A 23,081-nucleotide genomic window follows, 5' to 3' on the forward strand; every position below is an offset into this window, starting at 1 on the left:
TTAGCCTCAACTCCCAATTGCTCTGTGTGCAACTGGAGAAGGTGGATTTACTGCTGTGTAACACTGAGAACAAAGGCTTGCTAACAAAGTCTGTAATGTTCTTGTCCCACCTGGTTCAGATTAATACCTTTCCATTTGTAAAGTCATGCTTCATGACCAAAATCCCAAACTCACAACCAGAGACTATGATATCAGAGAAGTAAACAGCTGGATCAGCTTTGTGTCCTCCTGCTGAGTGTGCCAGACTAGGAAAACAACTGTAAAAGCACTGTGTCTCTCCCCTTCATTTCTCAAAAGCACTGTAAGAAGGGCCAACTGTGCAGAAGAGGAAACAATTGAACTGATGATCTACAAAATAAAGCAGAAAAGCACGTTTTCCATGTCAACCATACTTATCTTCGGCGTTAGCTGTACAGAGAGTAAAATGTTTTGGTACAAACAATGATTTCTGTTGACTTCAGTCTAACAAGTTAAGTGGCTGAAAAAATATCTTCTTTGTATTATGGAAGCTGAAGCACACTACATTTCATTTATACAGACAGTGGAAAACAGGCTTGTCATCTTCATTATTTTTTCTGGTTCATTTTCTTGTATTATTCTTATTGCAATGTTACAGCTCTAAACAACACTGTAAGTGCTTCTGGAGAAACAAGTTAAAATAACTTGATTGTATTCAAGTGCCATGACTACATATAAAGTGACTTTCCAAACCAAGAGCCCATTCTTTAAGAGTAACTGCTCTGCAAATTCAAGTTTACACTGATTGATCTAAAACAGTGACAATCACAACACAACTTCAGGTAATCACCATCAAATGTCATCAAGCAAAAATAGTCTTTATTCAAATCTCATGGAAACAGGGATCACTGTACTTTGCAAGACGGGGAAAAATAAATAAAAAAATTAATATAAAACAAGGATATTGTCACAATACCAGAATATGGAACTCTATTTTCCCACAGATTACTGCAAGTACCTTTTGTATCCCCTTTTGACTGTGCTATTCACAACTCTGTAAGTCCAAAAATATGAAACAAAAGTAGTATGAAACGTAAGACTTAGCACTTCCACTAAATGGCATACAGCAAAGGGCATCAATTCAAGGGCAAAGATTGTTGAAGCCGTCATACCTACCTATCAGTCATCATTGCAATCTCATAAACCCACTAAGGTGCAGTGCTCACTCTCTGCAAAGCTCTTCCTGGAAAACAGGGCCATTTCAGTGATCTAGGAAGAACTGTATTCTAAGAGAACCTTTCTACAGAATAGTAAAAGAGCTGAACAGCCTTGCACCAGAGAGCATTACAGGGCGTGAGTACTGCCACTAACAACGACAGACACACCATCAGGGCAGTTAAAAATATACAGCATTGACATGTTTTCTACTTCAATCACTTGTGCTACAACTACCAAACACGTACAAAAGACTTCTCTGACTGTTCCAAGTATGCTTGCAGCAAGGTTAGGATCTGGAGCGAGACCTTGACCGTGACTGGGAGTGTGACCTAGAGGCAGACCTAGACCTAGACTTGGACCGGGACCTAGGTTTTGAAACAGATTTTGATCTGGAACGGGAATCTGATTTGACATTTGGTTTTGACTTGGAAATAGACCTAGACCTAGAGCGAGACGCCACATGGGCAGCTGCATCCTCACCCTCACCTTTTGCCTCCTTTTTGTCAGACTCTGATTTTAGATGTTCCTTTTCTTTGGAGACTGACCTGGACTGCTCGCGGCTGTCCTTCCTTTTTTTCTTGCTACTTGGTTTGCTGTCTCGCTTGCTGCGCCTCTTGCTTTTCTCACTCTTGCTGCAGCTCCTGCTTCTACTTCTGCTGTCATCCCTGCTTCTCTTCCTATTTTTCCTTTTCTCCTTACTGTGGCTCCTGCTCCTGCTCTCATTCCTGCTCTTGCTCCTACTTCTAGCTTTGCTAATGCTCTTTTCCCTATCTTTGCTTCTACTCCTCAAGCTCTCCCTTGTCTCTCCCCTGTCCTTGCTTCCACTCCTGCTCCTGCTCTTTTCCTTGCTGCGGCTCCTGCTCTTTTCTTTCTCATCACTGTTATGTAGAGTGCCCTCAGATTTATCTTTACTTTTGTTCCGCAATTTCTCTGCACTCCTGCTGCGGCTCCTACTTTTATCCTCTTTACTTGGAGTCCTGCTTTTCTCTTTTTGGCCTCTGCTACGGCTCTTGCTTCGACTACGGCTCTTGCTTCTGGAACGGGACACAGACCTGAAAGGGCAAAGGCAACAGACAACTTCACTTTAGTGCAGCCTGGATTTGACTGGTGCTTAAATACTGTTAGGAAAAAGAAAAACACTTTTCCCCACTTAAATGAGAAGCATCATCAATGTATTTATTTATTTATACTAAATTTAAGTGACTAACCCCCATTTCGTTCACCACAAAGACATACCTGGATCTTGATCTGCTCTTGGAGCGACTGCTGCTGGCACTGCGGCTCCGGCTCTTATGAGAATGCCTGCTTCGAGAGCGAGACCTAGAAGAGAGTCAATCAGCTCAACGTTAGCATGTGCCCATGGAGAGCTTCTGGCCTCCTGCAGGTAAAAGCCCACAGCATTAAAGCACCTTTCAAGGTCTCTTGAACTTTTGAGAAACCTTGGAATCCTTATGCAGAAGGCACAACACATCAGTGTTTACTTAACTAAAAGGCTGCAATAGGTCCACTTCATTCTGCAGCTTATTATTATGAGCCAGTTATAGAGCTGCTATCTGCTGACCTGCACACACCACTCAGGAGCGGTGAAGACATGAGAGAACAGCAGGAATCACAACTGATGGAGAGAGGGAAAATCCACATGAAATCAAGCTTTCAATTCACGAGTTGTTTCACAAACAGCAGAAGTTTGCCTGGATTTTATTACAAAGTTCTATCCCAAAATGGAATGTGGCAGTGTGTGCTGAAGCATTTCTCTTGATCATACAAAGTAGGCAGTACATCTCTACAAACAGGGAACGGATGAGGGTTTCCAAACTGAGGAAGAACTGTTAGTCCTGGTGCCTAGAGCAGAACACAATGTTCAGAACTGAAGTGTTAGAAGTACCTTCTGCTTCATTCTCTATGCACAGCTCCACCTGCCACACAGCATTCCTCTGCAAGAAAGGAAGGACTACAGACTTAATGGAGTTGGGAAGAGCGGTAGCATACTGCCACGTGTTTAGATAGCTGATACACACATTCACTAAAGAAAACACTTCTGATAAGATTTCCCTTGGTGACTTCCTGGTAACTAGTAAGTTCTCAAAAGCTGGATTTATTGAGAAGTCTGAACACTTCCAAGGTGTTTTAGAACCCGCTGCATTTTCATATAATTGCAGTTAGATTCAGCCTCAGTGATGCCACCAGGAGACATACCTTGAATGGCTTCGGCTTCTGGAGTAAGAGCGGCGCCGTCTTGATCCAGGTCTGTCTTCCACTAATCTAATCTTTCTGCCATTTACTTCTGTCCCGTCCAGCTTTTCAAGGGCTCTTTTCATGTCAGAATAGGATTTGAACTCAATCACACCTTCATTTTTCCTTCCTTTGTGTGCATCTGCATATGTCACTTCCCCTGCCTGACGCATATAATCCTAGAGGAAGAGGACAGAATAACCATTGCCTCAAATCCAGAGTCAGGCTTCCAGGCTCTGCTCATCTCTCTGTGATGCTTGCATAGCCTCTTCTAGTCACACTGATGTCAGCAGGGGTTTTAAACAAAGAGCATTTGCAGTACTAAAGCCAAAAGTTCCTGAGCAAGCCAAGTAACACACTACAATTTCACAGAGTTTGTGTGATTAGAGCTAAGGCAGCATTGATAATTTGAGCCAAATAATTTAAGGTCTCCCATCTAGAGTCTAATGTCAGTATGGCTGGGCTATGACATATTATGGAAGTGTTTCAAGAAATAGATGCTTGTTCCCTAAATCCTGTTTTCAAAGGTAAATTGGGGAAAGGAACACCTTTAACGTTGAATATGAGAAGGCCTCACACAGGCAAGAAGGCTATAAAGCAAGCAGACTTCCCTTCATCCTTCACCTAGGCAGTACATCTCATTCTGCAGGAAGAAATCCCCACACAAATAAGAGCTGAATTCATTTTCCCACTTCATGCTACCTGGCTTCTCTGTTTCAATGACTAAGCAGGTCAGCCCTGCTCAGAGCAAGCTGTCACAGGGCCATCCCAGCCACTAGCTACTTCAGCTGCAATGGAAACAGCGCACAGAAATTTGGTTCAGTCTGTTTTCGACCCAGCTACTCCCATCTTAATTACACTGAAATGAAAGCTATTCAGAGAAGCAATGCATCCAGTAGAGAATTAATCATGCCATGCTCTACTTACAATTTTTAATACCAGAAGCAAAGACAAGCTATTGATGGTGTGAAGCATTAACAAAAGACATTTGAAGAATCTCAGTACGTACCTGAACTAGTGTTACACATTCAATTACAGACCAGTCTGTACTACGTCAAAGTTTGTTTAGAACAAATTTTACACATCCTTAAAAGAGAACCATAAAGAAAGCGTTCCTGTAAGAACAAGTGTTTTCAACCATTGCTGCTAAGTTCAATAAGGAAACACTGTCTTTCTGCACCTACTATTGGAATGCTGCTCCCTGTCCTGCCCCTCTAGTCCACTATGCAGATAGTCACAAGTCAACACCACGTCCAGGGGACTTGGATGGAGCACTGTCTACACAGCGTTACCCAACATTTCCACTGCTGAGAATCACTTTCCATTCCTTCAGACTTTGAGAGAATGTTCACTTTTGGCAGAGATGGTTGCTCATTCAGGAAGCATCCTCTCCCTGAAACAGCCTTTAAAACAGTTTTTCATGCTGTGGAAATTTTTAAGAGGGATTGTGCAAGAATGATGCTATCTTTTCCAAACAGCTCTTAGAAGCTGATGTCCAAATAGACAAGGGCAAACTCCTTTGTCTCTGGTGACTCCTGCCATGGGCCTAACTAAAGTGTTTCCACAGGGCCTAACAATAATAATCATCTGGAAGTGATGGTTTGTTAAGGCAAATGTTTTTCTCCCACCATCTGAGGACACCAAGCCTGCAACTGCAGCTCCCAAAGTTGCATGCAACACTAATGACTTTGTATACACAAATACACATCAAGACTGACTTAATGTGCGTACTGCTTCAAAATAATCTACTTGTATGCGTATGAGCACACAGATTCACTAACACATTGGAGTTAAAAAAAAAAAAGACAGGCATATGAGTTTTCTTTGATGAAACAGAAGCTAACTTTTTTACCCTTTGTGCTCTTTAATAGAGAAAGGGTAAAGAAAGGGGCCCCATACCTTAAGATCTTGCCAACTGCAGCGGCTTGACAAATTTTCCACAATCAATCTGTATTCTGTACGGGTAGGAGGACCGTACTTATCTCTTCCGCTTCTTCTATAACCATATCCACCTTTAGGAGGTGACAAGCAGACAGCAGTACTTCAACCAGGGAAATGGAGCACTCAGTCTACACCCCCCGACAAAAACGTTCTGCCCCATCTGTTTCCAAATGCATTCAAAATTCACACACCCACAAGTCTAAAAAAAATAAATCCCCCTTGTATAAAACGTTACAAAGATCCAAATTGTTAAAAATTATTACAAGCATATAATTAAAGCTATGCACAGAATTATAATTAAGTTAAAATTAACATGCAATTAAGTTATCTTTAAAACAGATTGAAAGAAGAAACCAAATTAAACCAGTTTACTATTGTTACTTACATTGCTTACAAGTTTTCTGAGTATTTGATATGAATAAAGATTTTCAGGCACCTATTTCAGATTAATCTCATCTGTCTCTAACCCTTGGGATCCTCACCACCCAGGTCTAATGGGAAAAGGTTGCAGTTGTCACATGGCTTCCTTTTTTGGTCAGCCAAGGGCCACAAGTTCAAAGAGCCACTCATGGAAAGGTAACCCAAGGTCAGCAAATGGAACAGGCAGTCATCTTAGCCTCAAAGGACTCTTAATTAAAACATTGAGGTCTTTGTTAAAGCTATGTTAAACATCACATTGCACATAAACCATTAAAATAGTTAAACAAAACGATAATAAAAAATAGTACAAGAAAGCATGTTTATTAATTTATCCATTAAAATAGTTTAATACAACAAGTTAAATATTCAGATCAACAGTTACATTTACAGTTACAAAACACTATTCACAACTTCATATCATTTTCTTTTAAAATTACTTAAAAATAAATTAAAAAAAAAACAAGCACAGGTATTTTATTTAAAATAAGTCACTGATACAAATGCATTGTAGTGCTTACTGCGTCCAGAACCATAACTGCTGTCACGACGTGGGCCTCTGGCATGCTCCACGATCACTCTTTCCCCACAAAGATCTTTACCATTTAGCTCATAAACAGCATCATCTGCATCTCGCAGGTCATCAAACTCAACGAAGCCATACCTGGGGAGACAGGGGGAGAAAATGAAGAGAAAAGAATCACTCAAAACCGAGCCTGAGGCCTTCATACTCGCAACAGCTGTCTCTGCAGAACCATGCGAGGGTACCTCTGTGTGCTGTCCTTCAGGTGAACACCAGCTGCATTCCTGGTCCTGCTGAGAAGCTATGTTAATTTAAGTACCTCACATGGAAATGCTAATCTACCTATGCAAATACACGGGGTCTGTACACCGTGCTTAAGGGGCCAAACAAAAAAGAAAATGTGAAGTTAAGTCAGGAAAAGGGATTCTCTTTTGCTCTTTACTCATTTTACTCTTGACTGTGGGCAGTAACAGCCCAGAAGGCTCTTCATGTCCACCAGATTTCTAATAGCCCAACACTTCAGAAAGCACTGGGAGACCAAACCCTGCTATGAGACTTAAGAAAATCCAGCAACAGTAACCAGAAATGTGTTCCTGGGGTGAACAGAGGCCACCTGCAGCCAACACAGTGCAAAGACAGCACTGGGTGCAGGCCCGAACAATCACAGAATCAAGGCTGGAAAACACCTCCAAGATCATCTGTCCAACCATCCGACTACCACCAGTATTGGTGTATAGAGGGGACTGTGACAAGCCAAACCTCAGCTGGAAGCGTTGTACTTCCTTCTCCTCACTTGCTCCAAAAGGAAAAGCCTACATATCTACCCTATGCTGTTCATCCTATTCACCAAGGACTGCAATAACACATAAGTAGCCCTAGAATAAGATGGGCCAGGAACAACAAGATCACACTCCATAGCACTCACAAATGAAAGTAATGCTGATCCACCTGTTAAATATGTATAATATTGCACTGTATGATCCAAACCCATGAATCAAACCCCTTCGGAAGCATAGTTTTACACCACAGAAAGCCACAACTGCTGACACAGCTTTAACTACAGCAATCTGAACCTGCTGTTATTTGACAGCAGTGCAAGTAAATCTTCTTTTAAATGTCTACTATTACTACTTCATATGTGGCATAAAAGTACTTACTAAAAATGTCAATGCAATTTACTCCAGATAATGTGAAGCTACACCATTTTCTGCTCTAGGATAAGAAAAAAAAAAAAAGAGGAAATTCTCTTGAAGGAGAATTTAACAGCTTACAGTCCATTCCAATTCATGTGATGTCTTTGAGTCCTCCTGCTCAGATGAAGCTACAGTCAGGAAAGGGAATATCAGGGTGCTCGCAAGGAAAAGCATCTTCAGACTGCTTGAAACATAACAGTCATTTAAACGAGTTACTGAAGTTATCATCTCAGAAAACATTCAAATTTCAGTATTTAAAACTTCAGCTATTTAAGCATCCCTTAAGATTTGGTAATCATTCTTTGAAATTGCTTCAGTAATGATAAACATTACCACCAGTGGTCTGCTAGCAAAACTGAACACCTTAAAGCAACAGGAAAAAGTCTCATCTTATTCACCTCCATTAATATTAAGGAAGAGAAAGGCATGAATCCTCTGGAACGATAAGAACAGTTCAGTGGAATTGTCACTCCTGACACCCAGCTGTGCTGGGTATCACCACTGCGTGACACCAACTTGATTTTTTAATACTAGCTGCTCTCACTGAAGTCAAATATTTTGCAGGGAAATCATATCACTTCTCCTTAGGCAACAAACACAGTTTTTGAACTTAGCGAGATGAAAGAATTGAAGCTTGAAGCTTTTGGCTTTGATCTCTGCTCCTCAGTGTGTTGCAGAAGTGACGTCCCTCCTCTCGCAGGGATTTCTCCAAGGCGAAGCCATGAACACCAGAAAGCTGCTCAGGGTGAAGCAGGGCAGGTAAGTACACACACACAATTATTTGTTAAAGCTAGAAAGATTGCAAATTGGTCTCACCACCAGCAAAAGCTTCCAGCTTTCAAGTTATTACTGCTAGTTTTTCTCATGCTTTCAGAAGACAAAAAAGGAGGCAGAAAAGTCCAATTTTCTGGTCACTTAATATACACACTACTGCCGTGCACAGCTCCAGATGTTCATGTATTTCTGAGTAGGAAAAAATGTGAGAACTATGAGCACACAACCAGAAACTTCAAACAGAAATGGAAGGATCTACAAGGAGTAGACGTTTATTCTCTGGTCCTTCCCTCAGGTAAACATTGTTCAAAGACTTTGAACTGCAAGCTTAAGTTACAGCTAGCAGCAAGCGAGACCCAGCAAAGCCTTCAGGACTCCGCTGCATCACATTCCAGTCTCATCTCATTGCTGAAGCACTTCAGCTTAGCTGCTAAAATACTGACAGGCTGATCTCCTGCAGGCTGAGCACTGCCAGCAGCCCACCAGCTTCCAGAAGAAACTGAAAGACTCCACAAAGTGAAACACTGCGCAGTCATTTTTAATCATTTGCTAAGCACTACTAAAAATAAGCTGACAAGAAAGGATCATTGGGCAAGCAAAGCAATGGAGTGCTCCAGCAAACGTCGAGTATGAGGCAAACCCAAGCAGAATGGCATCAAATCTGATAGTTTATGTAAATAGCTGTCCAACTGGAATTTAAATACAAGCCACCAGGAGCCTGCAGAGACAGCTTCAGGATAACACCCTAAAGAGTTCATCCTAGAAACATACGTGGAGCTCTATTTAACCCACAGCAGAAGCAACCTACCACAGAATCAGCAGGCAGCAAAGCAGATGACTGCTCAGTTACACAAAGCTTCCTGTATCCCTCCAGTTATCTGCAGCTTTTGAACTCTGTCTCCCCCAAGTGAACTTTGGTGTCACATTCAGGGTATCTGTACTGTAGGTACAGGCTGTGCCTTCTCTTTCACTCTGCAGCCCATTGCAGTTGGCACTCAGGATGCCCTGTGTGATGCTCTCCACAGAGCACTCCTAAATGCTCAGCTGGCACTGCAGGGCCACTCCTTGAAAGACATTTCCCAATAAAGAAAGAGGACAAATCCATTAGCTGCATCAGACATGCAATTTGGTAAATCTATATCTGTTAATGAAGGATGTTTTTCCTCACTGACATCTGCCTGTAAAGTAGAAATACTTCCTTCAGAGGTTTCATAGAACAACACGAAAACAAGACACCCCTTGAGCTTCAACAACATGCAACTGAATATCTGAGCAGACTTCACTATTACCTGGCTAAAACATCACTATGTGCACACTTCTTTGTTTTAATAACTGCTTTAATTTGTCTTATGAACCTATTATTATATGTTTACCTCCCAGTAAAGCCAGTACAACAATTTAGCAAGCCTACTGTTATGCTCTAACTTTTACAAGAGATCCTTGTCCTCCATTTACCAACAGAAGTGATAATTGGCTCTCTTGCCTAATAGCAACAAATTCCACATCCCACTCAGTCTTCCTAAATGAGACTTCAAGTTGGGTTTCTTACAAAGATGCCAGCACTCGTTAGGCAGGCAGCTTCAAAAAACAGGAAAAAAGAAAGCAGCAGCTCATTTCCTCTTGACAATCCACACTTGAACATCGCGTGCAAGTGCTGGTGGAGCAGGATCCAACCCTCTAGATGCAGCAAGGTGTCATTACTAGAGCAGCACACGCAAAGCACACGTTACCACACGTGCACGGCTGCAGGGGAGGCTGCCCACGGGCATCCCACCCGCGGGTGCTGGGGAGGAGACAGGCGCTCACTGCAGCCAGCAGCACCTGCATGGGGAGCCGCTGCCGCCCCGCCAGGCTGGGTGCTGCTGGGAAGGGGCTGCACTTCCATCTCAGAAGAGATACCATCCCCAGATCAGACTCGGGCACTCTGCCCTCCCTCCCCTTTAATCGCCATGCACCCTCCTCCCCATGCTCTCTCCAGCGCACCCAGCCACCCTAAAGCCCCACGGCCATACAGACCCTGATCCCCTCCCCCCTCCCCGGCTCCCAGCTCACCCCAACGGCACCGGCACCAGCCGTCCTGCCCCCCCCCGTTACCATGGAAACCCACGCACCTCAAACCCCCAAGCCCCCCACGTTACCGCAATAGCCCTAACTCCCTCACAGCCCCCTAAACCCCCGCGTCCACCCCCGGGCCCCTCAGAGCTGCCGCCTCCCGTCACCGCGGCCCGGCCCTCCTCTCAGGGCCGCCGCTTGCGCAGGGCCGGGCCGCGCTCCACCGACAGGCCGCGCCGGGCCGGGCCAAGCCGGGCTCACCCGTTCTTGAGGTCCACCTCAAGGATCTTGCCATAGCCCTTGAAGAAACGCTCCACATCCCGCTCCCGCGCCTGGTAGCTGAGGCGCCCGATGTACACCCGCGGCATCGCGCCCGGGGGGGGGCGGAGGGGCGGCGCTGCGCCGGGGGCGGCGCCAAACGGCGGCGCTGTAACGTCACTACGCCGCGCGGGGCTGAGCGGGGGGGGATACGTCAGGGTAGGCCACGCCCACCGATCCGTCTCACGGTTCTTAAAAGGGCCATGGCGCGTGTGGGCCCACCTGCCCCAAAGTCACCGCGGGGGGATACCAACCCCACTGTTGGGGTCCCACGGGTCTCCTCACCATGAGATTCCACCTGCACCACAGCAGACCATTCTAACATTAATTAAACGCCACGGACCTCAGTGCCTCATTTTTTTCTCCCCCCCCCCCCCCCATCGGAAGACCCCAAAAGCCTGATTTTTACCCCGCAAAAGCTCAAGTGGGGCTGCAACTGTTGTACGGGCTGTTGCTCAAAACGAGAAACCCGCTCCGAGGGCAGAGCTGCCTCCTCTACTCTCCATGAGCCCCTGCTCCAGGCTCCTGGTGAGCTGACCTAACCCCAACACTGACCCCAACCCCACACAGTGTTAATAGGGCAGAGCCCACCCTGCCTCCCCTCCAGGAGCTGTGGGATTTCCCAGCCCTGAGCCGGAACTTCCCCTCCTGCAGCGAGAGTTTACAGGGGCTGCTGGAGCAACAGAATGCTTTGAGCACATAAACATTTATTGGCAGCATCTTACAAAAATAGATATATCAGACATTGGTTTCCAAGAGGTTTCCCTGCGCGTTCCATAGTCAGAAGTTGTGGTGGTTCAGAAACAGCAGCAATACTGGATTCAAGTCCAGGCATTGGAAAAATCACATTGATGGTGGTGAGCTGTTGGGGTGAGCCCAGGGGGTAGAAAATGTACCCACGTCGTCCCTTCTAACTCCAGCCTGCATGGGTGCCCCGCAATGATGCCAGCACTGCATGTGCTAGGAAGGGAAAAATTAACAAAACAAAACAGAAAAGAAAGAAAAAAGTAATAATAACAGTAATATTTTAAACAGTGGTTTTGCAATTCAGTCTGCTCCCTTCCCTTGAGATGGCCAAGGGAAGAGCCCAGGCTTTCTGCTGTAACAAAGCTAAAATGAGACCGAGGTCTCCCTCCAGAAGCAAACCCAGCCTCTGTTCAGTGCAGCCTCTGCAAAATCCCAGAGGCTTTTAATACCTGAAATTAAAAAAAAAAGAAGAAAAAGAAACAATTTCTGTGAGAAGTCAGAGCAGGAGGATCTGCTTGGAGGAGGTGAAGGGCTGCATAGAGGCTGCCAGGGCCTCCCTGAAGTCCTCCAGAGGGACTGCAGTGCAGGCAGGAGCGCTGAGCTGCCCCTTCTGCACCATCTGGCACAGGGTGTCCACCATGCTGGCCATGCTCTGCTTGTCTGTGAGGGAAGAAGGTGGCCACTGTCACCAGACCTGCTGCCACCCTGAACACTGACCCAGCCCTAAGCCAACTCTAATGCACCCCTAACCCCACGCCTGCAGCTCACCGTGGTCCTTCTTCCACTGGGTCATCCAGAAGCCACGCAGCCTCACATCCCTGAAGATGAAGGCACTCTGCAGAAACAGGAGATGAGATCTGTCCCCTTCAACCTGTTCCCGAGTCCTTGCTAGTGTGAGGAGCCTCACTCGGAGCTCTAATTTGGGACAGATCTGCCTTGACAGGTTCACACTAATGAAACACCACGTGCTGCAGCACTGAGCTGTGTCTCACTGGGATAAAACCCAGTTTCACAGCAAGGAGACACACACAGCCCCAGCATGCAAGAACAGTTTGCACCAGGACAAGTTGGACACTCAGCATCTGTGGGGTTGTTTCAGTGCAGGCACTTCAGAGCAGTCCAAATCCTCCGTAAGTGCAACCAAGAGACCCAGAGCAGAATGCAAAGCAGCTCATCCCATAACAAACCCAATCTGGAGGCTCTGAATGTGACATCCAGACAGCAGTGGCAGAGGATGCACTGAACTCCTGCACAGGTACCCAAGAGCATCCCTGTACTCACCACTGGCACTGTCACGGGTTGCTTTGCCATTCCTCCATAGGTCACCATGGTCCCTTTGGGTCTGCAAGAGGAATGGGGCCTTGGGTTGCCCACGGTCCCCGAGGTGCAGCTCTCCCCCATCACACCCCAACCCACACGCCCTGTCCTGGAGCAGCTCTGAGCCCACCCCCCAGCCCAGCTCACTGCAGGTGCCGCAGCATCTCCGTCGTGCTCCTGCCTCCAACGCAGTTCAGGGCAAGCCGGGGCTTCGGGATGCTCTGCAAGAAAAAGGAAGGGGGCCCTTCATGAGCACTGTGCAGAGAGCTCCACTAAGCCCATTTGTATTAATGGCTGAGTAAATATATGAGGCCATCAGTGAGTGGCTTAGAGAACTGTATCTGTTCCTAATGACTGGCAGCCCAGATGCCATGCTGCCTGCCCTGACTCACAATTGCTTATTGCACATTTTCCTTTTTGCTACCCCTGCAGCTCCCCTCGAGGTACTGAGCTGTGGGGCAGCCTCTTGGATGGCTCCACAGTGAGGTACCTTAAATATCTCCTTCATCTCCGGCTTCCTCAGCGCATCCTCCGTCACGACGTGGTCTGCACCCAAGGCCAGCAGCCGCTCCACCAGCTGGGGAAGGTCGGGTCTGGAGGGAGAGAGGCCTTGCAAGGCAGAGATCGGACCATCCCCCTCTCCTCCTGCTGGGACAGGGCCAAGGGACAAAGGACCACAGGGATCACCGATGCCAACCCCTGGCTCCACACAGCACCATCCCAAAGCCCAACCCTTTGTCTCAGAGCAGTGTCCAAATGCTCTCTGAGCTCTGGCAGCTCGTGGCTGTGCCCGCTGCCCTGGGCAGACTGTTCCATGCCCACCGCCCTCTGGGGCAGAACCTTTCCCTAACCCCCACCTGTCTGTCCACTGACAGAAATCCATGCTGTTCTCTTGGTCAACGAGGTGTGTGACCTTGTCATAAAAGGAGATTAAGTTCATTAACCAGGACCTTCCCCTCATGAAACCACGTTGGCTGTGACCGATGCCACACTGCCTTGCAGGTGTTTTTCAATAACTCTCAGAATAACCTCCATAATATTGCCAGGCACCACAGTGAGCCTGGCAGGCCTGTAATTACCTACAAAAGCCCCACTGATGCACAGACTACGCTAATGAACCACAGGAGACCGAAATAAAACAGCATCAGAGCCCCTCTGATTGAGTCTCCACCACCTCCTCTGGGCTGAAGGAGCTCAGAAGGAACCTCCTGTCCTCACACTGTGCCCGGTGCTTCCTTTCCCTTCTCCCACCCCACAGCACTCACCTGTCCCTCACCACATTGATGGTCCTGATGCCCATAGCCTTTGCGATCTGGATGACAGCCTGCCCCACGCCGCTGTTGGCCGCGTTCTGGATGACGGAGTCCCCTGGCGAGAACAGGTTTGGCACAGCCACGTGGGCTCACACCCCCTCCCTCCTGCACGGCCACAGCACGCAACACACCTGGCGCCAGGCTCTCGAAGTCGCTCAGCATGCGGAACGCCGTGCAGGGGTTGACGCTGAGCGTGGCAGCGCACAGCAGTGGGACGTCGCCGGGCACCCGCAGCAGGCTGTGCTCGGGGAGCACCGCGTGTGTCCGCCACGTCCCTGGGCAGCGGGGAAAGGACAGCGCTGGGACACCTTGCACTGTGCCTTAACTCACACTGCCGCAGCACCGCCTTGCAGTGCATGCGGTAAACATCGCACTGCAACGTATGAAACCTTCTCCTCAGTGGGTAGAGCCAGAATGTTGATGTAGGTAAGGAAAGAGAAAGCCAGCGGTGCCTGAAACAACGTGCAGGCTGGATATACTTATATCTGATTCAACCCCTATCATCCATTTACTTTTTTTTTTTTTCCCCTTTATGTTTAAAAATATCACATTTGGATCTTAACTAGATGGCTTTCGGTCTCCCATTAAGTGAAAAAAGCCTTTTAAGAAGAAATAGGGAAGAAACAAGCTGTTACGCTAAACGGGAGCTGACAATTTCTCTGGCCATTGGCGTGTTGGAGCAGCACGAGAGGCATCTGTCGGAAAATAAATTCCCAAGCTTTCCCATCAGAACACCATTAGGGAGGAAACTGTAATGAGACAGAACTGCCCTTGTGCAGGTTAAACACTTTATCCCGTGTCTTTAAGGAGGCCATCAGCAGCTGTGACAAAACACGCTTGTTTCCAGAGAACAGATTGCTGCGATGCTCTGTAATAGTGCAGGAGGCCCATAAAGGGTTTGCACTACACAAAAGGAAATGATTTCTGAGTTAAAGCTGAGCACACGCTTTCAGCACGCAACAGTGGGCGCTGCAGAGATGGGGGCTCTGCATCCCCAACACCCCCCCAGGCACAGTGCACCCAGGGCCCATGCCCAGACTCACCAAGCCCGGCGTCAGCAGGGATGATGCAGTCCCCAGGGCTCAGTGCCACCACGCCAGGGCCGACCTCCAGCACGCGCCCAACGCCTTCACTGCCTGCCACGGCTGGCAGCGGGGCCAGGAGGGCATAGGTGCCTGCAGGGAGCAGGGTGAGAGCCACGCACAGAGCCAGGATAGGGACTGATGCACAGTGCAGGCAGCAAGAAACTACCTTGGATCATGTTGATGTCGGCCGGGTTGATGGGCGCCGCCAGCATCTTAATGAGGACATCTGAGTGTCCCAGTGCAGGCAGCTCCAGCTCCTTCAGCCTGGTGGGGACACAGTAATTGCAGAGAGATCCATTCCTGTATTACCTCTATAATGCATCGGTCATAAGCAAAGCAGCGCTATTTCCCCATCTACATTGCTGTAGCCTGGTCTCCTCCAGCAAGAAATAAAATCTCAACATCTAACAGGGCACCTGCACTGCTCCTGCAGCCCGTCCCCCTCCTCACAGCATTGCCTCGCATCATAGAATCACTGATGTTGGAAAAGACCTCTAAGATCACCCATTCCAACCCCCATCACGCCCACAAACGATGCTCCTCACCACATCTCCAAGTTTCTTTGAACACCTCCAGGGACAGTGACTCCATCACTTCCCTGGACAGCCTGTGCCAGTGCGTTCTCTCTTCTTCTGGGAAGAAACTTCTCCTTATCAGTCATGTGGACCCAAAAGCACATCCTGCCCAGAGGAGGCCTCCCAACCCCTTTGCCACCAAACTCTTTCCAAATCCATGGAAAATGCCCTTACACCATGGCTGGGTGAGGCAGAATCCAAAATCATCCAAGAAGTTTTTCCCCCAGAGGGTGGTGACGCACTGAACAAGTTGCCCAAGGAGGCTGTGGATGCCCCATCCCTGCAGGCATTCAAGGCCAGGCTGGATGTGGCTCTGGGCAGCCTGGGCTGCTGGTTGGTGACCCTGCACATAGCAGGGGGTTGGAACTGATGAGCACTGTGGTCCTTTTCAACCCAGGCCATTCTGTGATTCTATGATTCTATGATTTTCTTCTGCCAAAAACCCAACGTTGTGCAAGAAGGCCCTGTGCAAAGCTGTGTCATCTGGGATGGGTTTGAGGGCTCATCCCACCCTGCCTGAGCTGTAGGGGAAGTCGGATCAGTTTCCAAACATCTGCAACAAGGCACACAGAGGTTCACCCATCACGAGGTGGGTCTTGCACAAGCAGCAGGGTGAGGACGGCTGCTCCTGCTCCATGTCCCCGCTGTGTTCCAGCAGATCTCACTGCTGGTAAACAGTGTGGCACAATTAAATGGTCCAAAGAGAAATAATCATCTGCTTTCCTGCCCCAAAGAGTGGTTTGGGCTCTGTATGCACCCAGATCATAAATCTGCACCTCCCATCGTTCTGTGCAACTGGAAACAGCTCAGCTGCATCTGCACATCCCCAGCATTTCCTCTCTTGAAAAAGAAAGCAGAAAAACTTCCCTCTTCTGAGCCTTTCTGGCCATAATTTTAAGAGCAATAAACCCATACTGCTGTTGTGCTTTGGATGGTGCAGCATCTGCAGGAACCCCCACCTGCAACCCCAGGAAACACTCACACTCCTGACCCTGCATACCCAACTGGGGACAAAGTGGGGTGTGGCAATGCAGGCTCCCCCAGGGAACACTGAGGAACTGGGGGGGCCGCCCCTTCCCTGTGTGCTGCCCAGCGGGTGAGCTACCCTGGGACCCCCATACTGTGTATCCCCAAAAAGCTCCACATCACCCCTATACTTACCCCCACCCTCTACCCTGCACTGCCATACACCCCCACCTCACCCCTGCACCTGCTGCCCCCCCCATTGCAATACACCCCTTATACACCCACCCCCGCATAGCTGCACCCTGCCATAAACCCCCAAACATCTGAACTCCCCATACCTGCACCCCATACAATACACCCCCCTTGCGATGCAGCTCTCCACACTTGCACCCTTTCCCAATGCACTCCCCCATATCTGCACCCCCTTCAACTGCACCCCCCCCATAATTGCACCCCCTGAAATGCACCCCCTATATCTGCACCCCCTATACCTGCACCCCCTGCAATGCACCCCCTATATCTGCACCCCCTGCAAAGCCCCCCTCTCTCTCCTTACTGCAGGACGTCCGCCGGCTCCCCGTGCCGCTCATAGAGCAGCCCTCGCGGGGGGGTCCCGGCGGCTGCACAGAGCGCCCGCACGGGGGGAGCCCGCAACCCACGCAGCCCACGCAGCACCCGCGCTACCGCTCGCTGCATCCCAGCACGGCCCGGCCCGGCACAGCGCGGCTCCGGCAGCGTCACGGGGGCGGCCCCACCTCCACCGGATCGGCCCCGCCTTCCCCGATCCTTAAGGCGGCCTCGAGTCGTGCTGAGCAGCGCCGGGCTGTGATGGGATGCCGGGCTGTGATGGGATGCCGGGCTGTGATGGGATGCCGGGCTGTGCCGTTCTCGTCCCCGGTGACATTCAAGGTCGGGATGAACTGAGCGTCGTCGTGGGGCTGTTGGTGTTCCTGTGCACTGCAGGGAGTTGGACCACATGGCCTTTAAGGGTCCCTTCTGACTGAAACAATTCTATGATTCTGTGACTCTAAGCCATGCCATGCCATGCCTTACCATGCCGTACCGTACCTTACTATACCACGCCATGCCATTCCATACCTTGCCATAAATGGTAATGGTAATACCTTACCATGCCATACCATTCCATACCATGCCATGCCATATCTTACCATCCCATGCCTTACCATGCCATACCATACCGTACCATGCCATGCCATGCCATGCCATGCCATTCCGTACCTTGCCATGCTATGCCATGCCATGCCATACCATACCATAACACGCCACACCATACCATGCTATACCAAAACATGCCATACCATGCCATACCATGCCATGCCATGCCATGCCATGCCATTCCGTACCTTGCCATGCCTTGCCATGTCATGCCATGCCATGCCATGCCATACCTTGCCATATCATGCCATACCATACCATGCTATACCAAAACATGCCATGCCATGCCATGCCATGCCATACCTTACCATACTATACCATGCCATGCCATAGCACCCTTTGGCCCTGTCTGTTTGTGCACTGATGCATTTTGGCCCCATCAGCCCTTCCCCTTTTGCCTGTCCCATCCCCAGCCCAGAGCACTCATGCTCCTTCCATGCACAGAGAGCAGCAAAATGCCCATTTCATGGTTATTTAAAACAACAGACGACACCTGGACCAGTGCAAGAAAAAGAAATCCTAACAGTAATTCAATCCAATGTTCAGTATAATTGTCTTAGAGGAGAGATCTCATTTATTTTTCCAATTAAAGCTGATTACATTGGGGGGGAAAAAAGGGAAGTGAAGATGCTGCGTGCGCTGCTCATCTTCTCACTGCAGAACCGACAGTGGCTTTCAGAAATGAATTCTTCTTACAAAATAGTTTCCTCTTATGACAAAAAGAAATGAAAATCAAGGGCAGCTCAGCAGGAAAGCTGAAGTGAAAGGCTTGGTGTCAACTGGCATCATGTTTCAAGGTTGCTTTAATAATAATAAAAAGGAAAAATAGCATTTTGGGCTGTGAATTCCATGATGGGAGGAGCGCTCGAGAGGAAAGGAAAGCCCTGGTGTTGACAAAGAGCCTCTATGAAGCAGCTGATGGGGAATCTTCTGCCTTGCTGCTATTCTGGGTGAGGTTTGGAGGGGAGGTGGAGGGTTCAGCTCTGCCAACGGCTGCCCAAGCGCTGCAGAGCACTGACAGCACTCGTGACGCTGGTGCTCATTGCGGGGGCTGCAGGGACACAGTGTGGGCTGAGCAGGGCAGGACGGCAGCCAGGAGCCACACCACCTCTGCTGCATCGCATGGCTGCTCCATCACGGGAGCACGTGGGTGCCGATGGCATTTGGAGGGGTTGGTCAGTACTGGGATGACAGCTGGAAGTCCAACTGCAGGCCATGGTGTTCCATTCCCCCTCGTGCAGCTGACACGGATCCCCCCACCAGGAGAGGCAGTGGGCAGCTGCTGCTCTTTCCTTCCCCACATCATTTTATTTCATGCTTTCGATAGCCTCATTTCCCATTTCCTCACCAAAAACGGGTCCCCTCCACCTCTTGACGTGGCCATTAATTCGATATATGCACTTCTCTGTGATTCTGCGATTTCCACTCTATTAAATTCAGCATAACATTAAGAAAGAGATACACAGCAGTACTGGGACAAGCGAAGTCAGGCTCAGCTTTGTGGGTTCCAAAGCCCATTTCCTTCCTCCAGCTCATAGGATTCCATTTCTTCAGCACAAACCCTTTGCCCCACATCTGCTGGGACCCCAAGAACAGCCATGCCCTGGAAGCATGGATGCAGCCACGTTTAAGATGCAGCAACAGGGGTGAGCCTGCACAGTGGGAGGCTTGGGTGCCCACGCTGCGTGGCAAAGGGTTAATAACTAATTAGTGGAGCAAAATGAGACGCCTTTCCATAAGGTTCAAAATATATGCGTTTGCAAAGCAGGGCTGGCAGACTATTTATGATTATTTTGTTAATGTTTCTCCTGTAACAAGCACAATTTCCTGGTGATTAATGGCTGCTTCATCTCCCGGAATTGCATTTTTATTTTTTTCAGGAGAGGCGCACAAAAATTTGCATGAGAGGGGTTTGGAGTGGTGGAATGAGGATGGGGCTGAGCTGGTGGCACAGACAGAGCTCTGTCAGGAGCTGTGATGCTCACAGCTCCCCTTTGCCTTTTCCTGCTTAAAACCGATGTGCAAAGGTTTGTCTCATCCATCGGCTGATCCGGGTTGGTCACTTGCGTTCATGGCTGGAAAGCAAAATGAGGGCTGGTTTTGGCTGTGCACACCTGGGGATCGCGTGGCCCAGAGCCCCAGAGCTGCTCATGAGAGCTCAGTGGCACCCGGGTGACATTTGCTGTCATTTTGTGCCTGAAACATAAGGGGACACAGATCCAGGGAGTCATCTGCTAAGCAGTTCCAGACAGAAGGCAGCAAATTGGTCAACTGCCTTTTGATTAGACATGCCTGAACCTGAAAACACAAAATACATCGAGCTTAAAGAACCACTTCTATAATCCTTAGCTTACCCCTGAGTCCCCCATTTAACCCCTCCGGCAGTGCTGGACCATCCCATAACCACTTCTGAATCCTCCACCTAAAGCCATGCTTGCACCCAATGCTCCACACAGCAGCAGCTGCCAGCACGTGGCTGCCCAGGATTAATTCTGTACACATGCCAATGGCTGAGCCTTGTGCCTCCAGAACAGCCCGCATTATTACATTTCTTTTTTCCCTATTCCCTTCGAATTGTTTCATTCTGAGATAATAATAATAAAAGAAAATAATAAAAGAAACAGAGCGCTCAGCAGCTAACTGAGGATTGATGAGTTCTGATCCTCTGCCAATGAGATGAAAAAGGAGGCTTCGCTGGAGCCATCAATAAGGGAAGGAGCAGACAAAGGATCCAGCTGTGCTGTGAGCAGTGGGGACCCAGAATGTCACCACGGTCCTTTCGCAGGGAGAGAAACACCTGAATGCAAACACCTTGCACACACTCGTGCATGCACACGCGCTAATATCCTTGCACGCATGTACACATGCATGCCATACAAGAAGAGACTCCTCTAGGCAGGGGAAAGCTCCTGAAATAGTTTAGAAGAATGCTCAGAAATGAACCAAATCAGCACCTCTTCTGCTTCTTTTAGCTGCCTTTTAACGTTTCTTCCAGACTTTCTTCCCCCCTCCCCTGCTCCAGGTCCCCACGTCTCCATTCTGCCCCTGGCCACAGCAGAGCCAACACTTTCCCAACGCTGCAGCAGTGTGAGTGCCAGCAGTGCTGCCTGGGATGGGAACTGATTGTTCCCGGGGCTCTGCTGGTGCCTCAGCTCAGCCCTGCTCAGCCCAAATGCCCGATGAGCTCTTTGTGTTGCAAACTGCCGAGCGCATCCTTTCTGTGACAGAGCTGGAAGAGCACCAAAGCAGAGCTGCGAGGAGGACAAACAGGGTTGGTGAAGCTGGTGCTCCCCAAAATCAAATCCAATGGAAGACCTGGTCTGGTGGTTGGCGACCCTGCACACAGCAGGGGGTTGGAATGAGATGAGCATCGTGGTCCCTTTCAACCCAGGCCATTCTATGAGTCTTTGATTCTATGAGACTGGAAAAGCGGTGTCATCCCAAAGTAAGAAGTAATTTGGAGTGCTGGGCACAGTGGTGCTCCCTCCTCTGCTCAGACCAGGCCTGGCAGCACCCGGAGGTGGCGGTGGGAAAGCTGAGCACTGCCAAACCCAGAATGGCTCTTGTCGCCATGGATGCCATCAGGGTCCCAAAGCACACGGGCTGATTCATTTCCCACCTCGCTTTCTTTAAGGAAAAAAGTCAACGTTGGAGGAGACAGCACTGAGTTTTGGGGCAGATCCGCTGGGCTGCGCCTTCACTCTTCTCTGATCAAAACCATTTTACTGCTGAAATCAGGAAGGGGCAAATCCACGCGCCTGGGATTGCAGCTGTGGCCCCGTGTTAAGCACTGCTGCCTGATGGGTGATGCTCTGGAATAGCATTTGAGCTCTTCCCAATTCCCCACTGGGAAACCTCAGGGCAGACGAGCTGAGTCTGAAGCAACACAGCAGAACTGGCTGTAACACCATGTCACACCGTGTAACATCCTGCAGCATCTTCACAGCTCTTTCCTCCGGGAGCTCCCGCTCCCTCTTTGCCGTGCACAGGACCACGAGTGGCTCTGCTGGTTTATTTGGGTGAAGGCACAGAGTTATTTCAGCCTTTCAGGCGGTGATAACTCATCTAATAGCCCCATTACATCCGGCCCCGAGCGGGCGCCTGACCGCTGGGCGGGATGAGATCAGCTGTTTTGTCTGCTAAGAAAGAGGAGGATTTGGGGCATTAGGAAAAGGCGGTGATTTGAGAAAATAGCGGGGACTTATTAGAGGTAAAGGACTGGATGGTGGTGTAATAGGGAGAGAGATAGAGAAAGAAAGGGGGAAGCAAAGGGGAGGAGGGAGAGAGGGTGGCGTGGAGGAGATAAAGGGACAGAAGCAGAAGGTAGAAATGTGGGGTGTGGGACGGCTGAAATCCCTGCAGGGCTGTGCAGTGCTGGGGGGTGCACAACCGGGTCGGGTCCTCGTAGCCCTGATGTCCTCGCAGGAAAAAGGGGGAAAGAGTGGTCTGAAATAAGCCCCAAAGGAGAGGTTTGGGAGTGGGAGTCCCACTCAGTGCAGGGCAGCTCCTGCAGCCCACCCCTCCCATGGGTGCTGGGGTTTGTGGGCCAGCCCTGCTCCATCACCTTACCCCTTAATGAGGGAGAGGAAAACATCCTCCCCAAAGCTCTGCTGGCTCCCAGGGGGCTCAAAAGCCCCAACCCCCAATCCAGAGGAACCCAGAGAAGCAGTGAGGACACGAGGGCTGTGTTGCAGGCTGCCGTCACCCTGGAGCTGCAAACATTTATCCTTGGAATGGGAATGAGGGTTTCGGCAGAGACCATTTGCAATCACGGAGAGGCCTGCGTTTTTTCTGCAAATGACTGCACTTGAAGAGTGATTACTTCATTTTAGCTCGATTGCTCCTGCAGGCGCTGGGGGCTGATGGCAGCAGGAGATGGGGTGGGGATGGGGAGGGGTTGTGGTCCCATGGACCAACCCCAGGGCTCTGTGTGCGGCACACATTGGAGCCATGGGGACCGAGGGAGTCATGGGGACACAGCTGTCCCAAGGGCACTGCCACGCTCCCAGGCCATGTGCTGCTCCATGGCAGGAAAGCTGGCCCACGTACAGACAGCACCCAATCCCTGCTCCTTCTTCTCCCCCCCCCCCTGCAGGGATGAAGGTCCCTGAACAGACCTGGCTGCAGCTCGGTGGTGCAGACTGGAGCATCCTGCTCTGTGCATAGACCTGCAGCTGGCACCAGGCTGGCACTGGGGTGAACAGATGGGTGCACAGAGACACGTGCTGCAGCTGCAGACCTCAGTGGTACAGAATGGAGGGGGGGGGGGGATTAGC

The 23,081-nt window shown here is 49.3% G+C and overlaps 2 protein-coding genes across 4 annotated transcripts; both read right to left on the reverse strand.

Moving 5' to 3' along the window:
* Positions 1 to 815: 815 nt before the first annotated feature.
* Positions 816 to 10,712, reverse strand: SRSF4 (serine and arginine rich splicing factor 4). Of its 2 annotated transcripts, none has more exons than XM_015297750.3 (6): positions 10,570 to 10,712; positions 6,288 to 6,430; positions 5,308 to 5,420; positions 3,373 to 3,587; positions 2,413 to 2,496; positions 816 to 2,228 (listed from the first exon to the last, which is right to left on the reverse strand). In XM_015297750.3, the coding sequence occupies exons 1-6, from the start codon at positions 10,674 to 10,676 to the stop codon at positions 1,463 to 1,465; spliced, it is 1,428 nt and encodes a 475-aa protein (XP_015153236.1). In that variant the 5' UTR covers positions 10,677 to 10,712; the 3' UTR covers positions 816 to 1,462. The 2 variants fall into 2 exon arrangements, with proteins under 2 accessions (XP_015153236.1, XP_046759629.1); XM_046903673.1 differs by lacking the exon at positions 10,570 to 10,712 and adding an exon at positions 8,299 to 9,773 and having other exon boundaries at positions 6,288 to 8,218.
* Positions 10,713 to 11,313: 601 nt separating this feature from the next.
* MECR (mitochondrial trans-2-enoyl-CoA reductase) lies at positions 11,314 to 17,348 on the reverse strand. 2 transcript variants are annotated; one of them, XM_046903674.1, is made up of 10 exons: positions 17,186 to 17,348; positions 15,255 to 15,352; positions 15,047 to 15,178; positions 14,135 to 14,278; positions 13,956 to 14,058; positions 13,181 to 13,283; positions 12,838 to 12,911; positions 12,655 to 12,715; positions 12,142 to 12,208; positions 11,314 to 11,586 (listed from the first exon to the last, which is right to left on the reverse strand). In XM_046903674.1, exons 1-10 carry the CDS (start codon positions 17,323 to 17,325, stop codon positions 11,537 to 11,539), a joined length of 972 nt encoding a protein of 323 aa, XP_046759630.1. In that variant the 5' UTR covers positions 17,326 to 17,348; the 3' UTR covers positions 11,314 to 11,536. The 2 variants fall into 2 exon arrangements, with proteins under 2 accessions (XP_046759630.1, XP_417748.5); XM_417748.8 differs by having other exon boundaries at positions 11,314 to 12,033.
* Positions 17,349 to 23,081: the final 5,733 nt, after the last annotated feature.

The sequence above is a fragment of the Gallus gallus genome, chromosome 23 (assembly GCF_016699485.2).
Source record: "Gallus gallus isolate bGalGal1 chromosome 23, bGalGal1.mat.broiler.GRCg7b, whole genome shotgun sequence".
Classification (NCBI taxonomy): Eukaryota; Metazoa; Chordata; class Aves; order Galliformes; family Phasianidae; genus Gallus; species Gallus gallus.